At 33.4% G+C, this 9,958-nt stretch overlaps 1 protein-coding gene across 1 annotated transcript; it reads left to right on the top strand.

Annotated features, from left to right (window-relative positions):
* Positions 1–6,213: 6,213 nt before the first annotated feature.
* On the top strand, positions 6,214–8,370 carry LOC130950253 (protein FAR1-RELATED SEQUENCE 5-like). Its single transcript, XM_057878772.1, has 4 exons — positions 6,214–6,336; positions 7,508–7,567; positions 7,657–7,716; positions 7,828–8,370. Exons 1-4 carry the CDS (start codon positions 6,214–6,216, stop codon positions 8,368–8,370), a joined length of 786 nt encoding a protein of 261 aa, XP_057734755.1.
* The last annotated feature ends 1,588 nt before the right edge of the window (positions 8,371–9,958 follow it).

Here is a 9,958-nt window from a genome sequence, read left to right as displayed (position 1 = left end):
AGCTACTGATTTTTAAGAAATAATTCTTAAAAGAAAAAAAAAACAACTTTGAAAAGTTAAGAGCCTCTAAGTCTTTGGGTTTTGATGTACAATAAGGCATAAGCTATCACTGTTTTTTATAGAAACACTATTTAAGGAAGCAAAAAAGAATGCATGACTTTAATTAGAGTTGGATGGACATTGAACAATACTATATCCCCTGTTTTACACCATGTCCCTCTGTTTTTGACAGAAGCTAAGGTAAATAACTATATATGATGAAGATAAAATAAACATGGGTAAGTAATGTGCCAAAAAAGAGTAGTAGTAGTAGGGGGATGGTGAAAGTGAGTACCAAACTTTTCAAGACTCATAAAAGATTATGGCAAACGCGGGCTACTAAGTCGGCTAACAAGAGAAACAATAGAAGAAAGCGAAAACGAACATGATCGAAATTAATACAACTTGTTAGTTCGTTCTAGATTGTGACTGAGAGGCCATGACCATGAGTAGTGTGAACTGCCAACTCTCACAATGAGGGGGAACGTAACGAATCAATATCAATATCTATACAAAGCAAACCCCTTTTGAAATCACGTAGATATGTATTGTTTTTGCTTCATCTACATTAATGCCGCTTTAGTAGGTTACGCATTTTCCCTTTATTTTCCTTTTTCTGGAATATTATTATTTTTATGTGACTAAGCAACGATAATCTACCTATTTATTTCAGAATGTGATTGATTGAACAGCAATACTATTCTATGCATCATCAATTATTTAACTAGCTAGCTCCATGATCAACACTTATTTGACTTACTAGTTTATTTTGATTTATGATTCATCAGAAAATAGGTGTATTTAACCCGAAACCATGCCCATCGCCTTTGGTGCAGTTATTAGTTCAGGACATAAATGAGAATCATATTCTATTGGATTATGCCACGTGTAGACAAAGTCCGTTATTAGTATAAAATATATGTTAGAATATAAATACATATTGAAAATAATTAAGTCACAATTATATATTAGTGATTGATTTTAGTGACTGATTTTAGTATATAAATAGTATTTTTGAATATTATTTGAAATTTGTTTAGTTGATTCATCATTAGGGGTAGATAAAAATTCTTTCAAATGTAAATAACTTTGTTTTACATAGCTTAAATTCTTATTTTATATTTGGTAAGTAAATCGGATTATTATGTATTTGTGTTTTTAATTTGAAAAATTAAAAGTGCTTTTGAAATTAAAATTCATATGAAGATACTTTTTAAAATTTGGTTGTATTTTCAAAAATCCAAAAATCTAATGTAATCTTATATTTATGAATATTTATATTTGCTCATACTCTTTATTATATTTATGTACATCAAAATCATTTTAAATGTTAAAAACAATTATATATCAAACACAATTTCGTCATTTTTTTATGAATAACGGGGTTTAACTAACGTTTAAAAAAAAGTCAATTTTATCATTCGTGCTAATTAATAGTTGCTTTTATTTTAATTTGTTAAACATAATTTTTACGAATTTTATAAAGTTATATTTTTAAATATTAATTTTAATAAGGCTTATGAAAATTCAAAGTTTTAATGTATAAGACTATATAATACCTATCTACATCTTATGTTGGTGTCATACTATTGAAAGAGAAATTGTTGTAAATTGCCTAGTATTTTGATCTCGTAATTATTGTTTGACCAATATATAATAGAACTTAGTAACTAATTAAGAAAATATTTATTATCTTTTTACTCTGCAAGAATTGAAATATGTTTGTATCATATAACTTTTATCTAGTAATTAATGCAAATAATTTTATTATTTAAAAGTGTTAATAACTTCTAGAAAAACAAAAGAAAAAAATACTGAAAACACGTCATGTGATTTTCCCTAGACAACTTTTCATTATGTCTGGATGTTATTGTTGATGGGTTTAAAGTGAACAAGAACAATGTTTTAATTAGTTAAATACAGAGAGCTATTTTTTAATTATTTAATATTATTTAATTTTTGTATTGTTAAATTAACTTTTTAATCTTATTTTTATGGAAGAGTTCTGATTTAAAATTTAAAATAACAAAGCAAAAGCAAAAGAAACACAAAAGCTACTAATTTATTGTCATCTCCGACATTGCTACAACCATATGGATTAGCACCAGATCACTCTTTATAGCTCAACAACGACTTTAATTTAATGTCTTTAGTGCTACGTTTTTTATTTTTAAATATTCTTGTATTTCGTTCCATCCAAATATTCTAAATTACTGTAAATAATTCAACCAACTACTTATCCTGCTCAGCTTTTCTGTCAAATTCTCCTATTCAACTCTCAAACAGTTATTTGACTATACCTGAAATAGTCTAAGTTCTATCAAAGTATGTCAACCAAGCGCATCACATCTGCCAAGTAAACTCACAGAAAAAAAACAAGTGATGAACAAATTCTACATCTTTTTACACAGAACACAGATATTATCACTTTGATGAATGACACCTAATCTACTTAATCTTTTTTTGGTATTCACTCTTCCCACTAAAACAAACCATGCAAAGAGCTCAATTCTTGGTGGAACCAAGCCTCTCCAAATTGAACTAGTGAAACTGTAACTTGTGACTTTTTCCGAAGTAGTTTCTGTTTGCAACACCTGTACAAAAGAGTAGTTAGTAGAAAAAATACATTTTTTTATCAATTTTTCGCACCACTTTATCCTCTCTACCATGTGATAATTTAACTGGCCTTAACCTTTTATGGATCTAGTTGACAAGTGGCAACTCCCATCGAAACAATTCTCTCATCTAATAAAAATTCCATATCTACTCTAACCCATCTCAAAATCCACAATTCCCTATAATAGATCCTTATTGGTTTTAAACAGAGAAAAGCCTCAGAAAATTTTCTTTCAAGAGTCCACCTTGCAACCAATTATCTTCCAAAAAATGAGTTCTTCTCCCATCTCCTATTTTCATAGATAGCCCACTAATCATCTTGTCTTTCACGTGTTGCTCCTTAAAATTCAATTAACAGATATCTTTTCACAGACCACCTCTTGAAGATAGTGACTGATTTGATAACATTATATTTGGATTTAAACCATGACAAGAACATACAATCTTCTTTCACAATGGACCTCATTTAAAAAATGCTACCACCACTTAAACAGGAGCGTTGTATTCCTAATCACCGCATTTCCCACTCCCATACTCCCTAATTTTTTCGACGCCTGCACCAATTTCCATTTTATGAGAGGCATACCATTATTTCTATCCTCTTTACTCCATAAAAAACTCATTTATAATGCAATCAGTTTCTCTGTCACCCCTTTTGGCATCTTATATAAGCTAAGATAGTAGATTGACAAACTATTAACCATAGACTTGATAAGAACTAACTTTTCAACTTTGTTAAGTACCTTCGCTTTTGAAAGACTGAACTTCTCTTCCACCTTATCTATAATTGATTTTCATGTCTTCCCCAGTCGAGGATTTGTTCCTAAGGAGATTTTCAAGTATCTAACAGGTAGAACCGCTTTTGTACATCCTAATAACCCACATATATTCGTCACCCACTCCGACTCACAATTGACCGAAATTAAATTTGATTTGTCAAAGTTGATACTTAGGGCATACATGAGCTCAAAACATCATAGGAGCCTCTTATAATTCAAGATTGTCACATTTTATGGTGGACAAAACAAAATAGTGTCATCTGCAAACTATAGGTGTGACAGTTCTATGTTATCCTTCTCCCAGCAATGGAGATATACGTCTATTCCTGACTGCTTCTCCCACCATCCTATGCAATACATCAACCATAAGAACAAACAAAAATGGAGATAGAGAATCTCCTTATCTTAGACCTCTCTCGATCTTGAACGGCTTGGACGGTGACCCATTAATCAGAATCGACATAGAGGTTGTACTTACACATTCCTTTACCCATGTCCTCCATCTATGATCGAACCCTATCTTTTGTAACATAATATCCATAAAACTCCACCTGACCCTATCATATGTCTTTTGAAAATCTAACTTATAATCGCCGCCTTCTTCTTGCTCATCCTCAGCCACTGAACTGTTTCACATGCAACGAGAGCTTCGTCGTATATTTTTCATCTCTTCATAAATGTACTATGTGTCTCTCCCACTAATCTTGGCATCACTGAACTCATTCTTCTAACTAATACCTTCGATATCACCTTATACACACATTCAACCATACTAATAGGCCCAAGGTTCTTGACCTCATTAACACCCACAAACTTTGGAGTTAGCGCCACCCAAGTTACATTCACATCCGTTGGTAATTTGGGACTTTGGAAAAATCCTAATACAACTGTAGTGAATTCATAACCAATCTCATCCTAACACTTCTTAATAAAGTTCCTGTTATACCCGTCATTACCTAAAGTTTTAATTGACTCACAATCCCAAACAGCATCTTTAATTTTCTCAGTAGAGGGCATTACTTCCAATGATGTAGCCTCTTCTCCATCTATCTTCATCACTACTCCTTCCCGAAATCCAATTAATGAAGCATATTTTTGGTGATACAAATATTTATAAAACTCTCTAATAGTAGCCTTTTATTCTAGAGTGATTCCGTACCAACTTCCCATGCAGTAAAAGCGCATCAATTCTGTTGTTCCTTCTTCTAGCTGATGCTGCTTGATGAAAATATCTAGTATTCTCATCCATATCCTTTGCACGCTGAGATCGAGATCTGCTTCCAATGAATTTTTTTCAAATATACCATTTCTCACAGCATCTCACCAAGGCCTTACGTCTAGCCTCCATCGTACTGTCATATGTGTCATCACTTATCATATCATCAATCTTTCTTTATCTCATCCTCAAATCTCTTTATTCTATTATCCATGTCACTGAAGTTGTCTTTATGCCATCTTTTTAAAGGTATCGTCAGCACCTTCAGCTTGCTAGTGAATTGAACATTTCCTAAGTTTTTCCATTCCTCTTTCATCATACTTAAAAAACTCTCATGTGTGAACCATGCATCTAAACTTCTAAACAGTCTTAGGCCTTCCCTCACCCTTGACTTATATCTTCCACAATCAACGGACAGTGATCCGATAGCACTCGAGATCCATCTCTCAGGCGAGTATCCGGAAATGCTTCAATCCAATCTACACTGACCAAGACTCTATCAATGCGACTACATTGTCGATCCAAGAACCATATAAACTTACGATCATTAAGAGAAAAGTCCATCAGCTGCATATCCTGTACCCAAAACTTAAAATATTCCGCATACACCGATAGCTTATTCATTCTTTTCCTTTCTTTCACTTGCATTATTTTATTGAAGCCTCCCATGAAGTAAAAAAGTACCTGTCACAACCCACAATAGAACTCAACTTCTTCCACATCCCAAATTTGTCTGCTCTTCTATGTGCTCTATACACCAAGCAAAACGCATAATTAAAATTATTATTAGTCATTATTCTCTCCATACACAGACACCGTTCTTCTTTATAACATCAATTACTTACTTTAAAAACATATTATTCCATATTAATACTAAACTTTCAGAAACACCTACAGATTATTAATTAATTTCCTGATTTAACTCTATTTGGTTTGGTATAATCTACTAAAGATTATTAGGTTTTCTCAAAACTTTACAAAACTACTCATGAACAAGCTAAGGTTGACTAATCCAATAATCTCTAATTAAAACTGCGTGTGCAAGTTAATTTAATTATATATCTAATAGGAAAAGTATGAGGAACCAATGCTCTTATTATACAATGCATACAATGGGGTTTAATTGAAATTAAAATTAGATTATAGGTACTGGGGGTTTAATTGAAATTAATACTGAATTATAGTTACAATCATTAATTATGAAGATTTGCTAATTTGAATGGTTCAAAAAATTAGGATTCAGTTAAACCAAAACAAACCAAGATCTATTCTCTATGAATGGCGCCGACACATTAGCAAGAACGCAACCCCTCTCGCCGACGTTACTATCTCATCTTTTCACTCACTCGTGTGTTATCACCGGAAGTCACTCCCGGAGACGTCGAGGTCCGCACTGGTGAACACTCAGAAGCACATTCCCAGCGTGTGGCTCCTTCCGGCGGCACCGCATCAAGTCCACCTGCCCAGCCAGCCAGTGGTCTATTCGGTTTATTCATCGTGCAAGATTAAGGAGTTAATATTGTCTCTCCTTTGATACGTCCATCACCGCGTGGTAGTTCGTAAATGGCGTGTAAGGCCATGCAGTCTCTGTGTCATGTTCCATCATCCATTCCTGACTACAATCTATCGAAACCATCGGAAGAAGCTCCAGAACATTTTGTTGCTGACGGTCAGCAGCCTAATAAGGTGAGAATGGTTCGTTGAATTGTTCACCATGGATGCTTATTTATATAAGAGTTAGATGTTCATATTTACATGGAGGTATAATATCTTCAGAGATTAGAGTAAAGTAGTTAACAAAATAGTGCAAAATTCTATTAGTCTTAATGAAGAGTGAGTTAGGTATCTATGCATGTAGGTGCATGTACTAGCATAAAGAAGCACTAGTTCTTCTGTATGAAACTAGAAAATTCCTATTAATAAAGAGTGAGTTAGGTATCTATGCAAAATAGTTTATTTTATGTAAAAAATATCATCTTTTATAATGTAAAAACAAGGCCACAAATGGCCAAAGAAGCATATACAAATGGTTAAATAGCAGGTTCTCTTCCAACATATAATCATGATAATCAGTTGAATTATGGGTTAATATGTTGCTTTAATTAAAACAAAGAACAGAAAATGAGTTCATTTAGAAAAATTTTGGACACAAAGATTAACACACCATTGATGCTTATCTATATAAGACTTAGATGTTCATCTTTGCATTATGAGTGTGTTAATGAGTCATGGAATATTAATATACAAATTTAAACCAGCATGTATAAGCAATTTAATTGGTACATTGGACAAGTGGCTAGTTTAGAAGTAATCACCCATGATGTGTTTGATGTCTAGAGAATAAAACGATGAGGATATTATTATATTGTTAAATATAATAAGATAAAAATAACTGCATTGTTATTGTTAAGACTTTTTTTGAAAATGTAAGCTAAATAGAATAATAAGAGTCATGCATGGTTAGATACATATTATATATATGAGTATACATGATAGATGGCATATGTATTAAAAATTCCACTTTAGTGACATTGGATTCACAAACTCAGTAATGAAATAAGTGCATGTTGGGATTATGTGCTGCTTTTTGATATCGGTGGTACACAGTGTGATGTAGCACAGAGAATATTAGTAGTTAAAATGCTTAACTAAGAGGTTAAATATAATAGTTTATATCAATAGGTGATACCGATGCATTTTTTTCCAAATTAATATGGGTAGGATGATGTAGTTCAGTTATATTTTTGTATCCTTATATATGGAGTTTGGAAAGGATTTTTGTGCATCTCATTTACTAGTGGATTATATAAGTAGTGTTCATGAATCTGATTTTCGCTGTTTGTTTTCGTGATTATAGGCCATGCCAAGATTGGATGTTACTGAGGTTGGAAGTGAAGAGATGGATATTTGTTACGAGGTTTGGATTCTAGTTTCATCATGCATTATAATGCTTGAGACAATAACCATCGTGATTTTACATTTTGTTCATTTATTTTGCGATTATAGGACATGCCGCTTTTGGATCTTTCACAGGTTGGAAGTGAAGAGATGGATCATGGTCACCGGGTTTGGTCTCAAGTTTAATTTTTGGTAGTCCTGAACCGCATGGTTATTTTGAACTTTAACGGTTTTGTTTTGTTTTTTTTTCTTTTTTTTTTTAATAAAATTGATACTTAGGTACCGGATCACGATGGCCTTCGGAAAGATGAAATACCATGTGTTGGAATGCGGTTTGAGCAATTGCAAATGGCTCATGAATTCTATGTGACATATGCAAAGAAAGTCAGGTTTGCTACTAAGATACGGACGACAATCTGTGATAAGATCACAAATCAACCCATTAACCAAGCTATTCACTGTAATAGGGATGGGTTTCGTGTGTCTCGTGTCAAAGTGTCAACGCGGAAGAACAGGATCTCAACCGCTGGGTGTAAGGCAAGGATATACGTGAAGTTTGACAAGGAGACACAAGACTGGTTTTTCTTCAAGGTAGAGTTGAGTCACTCGCACCCATGTTCAGCGAGAAAGATGGTGCACTACCATGAGTATAGGAAGCTGACCATGCATGCGAAGTGCGTGATCGAGGATAATGATGAGGCTGGGATTCGACCAAACAAGACTTTCCTAACTTTGGCAAATGAGTCTGGAGGCCCATCTAACCTGGGATACTCGAAAAAGGATTTACAAAACTATATTACAGCTAGGCTTCGAACCAGCTGAGTCAACGTGGGTGGCAGAGAGATGATGAACTATTTCATGAGAATGAAGGACATCAATCCAAACTTCTTCTACGCGGTGAATTTGGACGATGAGTGTAAATTTCGGAGTGTAGTATGGATTGATGCAAGGTGTAGGGCGTCGTACGAATAATATGGAGATGTTGTGTCACTTGATAGCACATACAGCACAAACAAGTATGGAGCAATTACTATGGGGTTAGTTTTCTTCTTTTTTTTTTCCTAGTTTGGTCGTGACTGATATTTGTTTTATGTTGCTGTTTTTGCATGTAGGCATGGATTACCGTTTGCGTCGTTCGTCGGTGTCAACCACCATGGTAAGTCGACCATCCTTGGTTGTGCTCTTCTTGAAAATGAGAAAATTCCAAGTTATGAGTGGGTTTTCCGCCAATGGGTCAAGTGCATGGGAACTGCTCCACAGCGGATCACCACCGATCAATGTAAATCCATTTTTCGTGCAATAAAAAATGTGTTACCCGATACACGTCACCGTTGGTGCATCTAGCACATTACGAAGAAGTTACCGCACAAGATTGGAAGTTATTGTCGGTACAGAGAGTTGTATGATGAGTTCAATGATATTGTGTAGAACTCTCGGACCGAAAAGTCATTTAAGGATAACTGGTATGAATTTATAGACAAGCACAACTTACATAATAATACATGGCTGTCAGGTCTATTAGTGTATAATTATTTTTTGCTCATTTATTAAAATATTTTTGGTAGACAGCTTTATATGATTTAATAAGAAATTTATTTTTCTTTATGTAGACCTCTTTATTTTTCAGTATGTCAATTATATCATTCCCTTCCCTTTTAAGGGAGCTAATGATTCTACATGCATAAATGAAATGCTTATTTGAGTTTCTAGGTTCTAGCCAAATAATCACAAAAGAGAAATAGATAAAATCCTGTATCTTCTTTAATTTGGACAGAGCCAAAAAGTATGATATTTTCTAATTAAAAGGAGAGGAAAATAACATGTTACTTAAAAAAATAAGATAACAGAATTTAAAAAAAAACTTCTATTGAATGCATCATAACTTAGTAATTCAACAGGGTGATCAAATATTCATCCAAAACTAATTGATACATTCTTTCCAAAACTTGGAATTCTTGCCTTCACTTAGTTCAATGTGCAACAGATTTAAAGAACTCAAAATTTTAAATCATGTTTTTATCAATTCAAAATAGATCACTTTTATGTAAATGCATGCATTTGCAGGAACTATGAACTATTGCATAAGATTGTTAGAAATTATGTATGGAATACACATTTATAAAAAATCTGCTGATATATGGTCTATTAATTTTTAAAGTTCTTTTGCAATATTAGTATATATAAATTGCTACTTGCAAACTTAAAGTGATCATCCAATATACTATTAAAGTGACCATCCAACATACTATTAAAGTAACCATCCAACAAATATCAACCTATTTTCAACAATGATCAGTCTGGATACGTCACGTTGCATGCACATGGTCCACACGGAAAGGGACAAAAAAGATTTAAATTTGACTGCCATATAAACACGATCCCACACACTTCCGACCTCTCTCACGCCAAA

Source organism: Arachis stenosperma, chromosome 9 (genome assembly GCF_014773155.1).
Source record: "Arachis stenosperma cultivar V10309 chromosome 9, arast.V10309.gnm1.PFL2, whole genome shotgun sequence".
Taxonomy (NCBI): Eukaryota; Viridiplantae; Streptophyta; class Magnoliopsida; order Fabales; family Fabaceae; genus Arachis; species Arachis stenosperma.
This window is presented reverse-complemented; position numbering and strand designations above follow the sequence as displayed.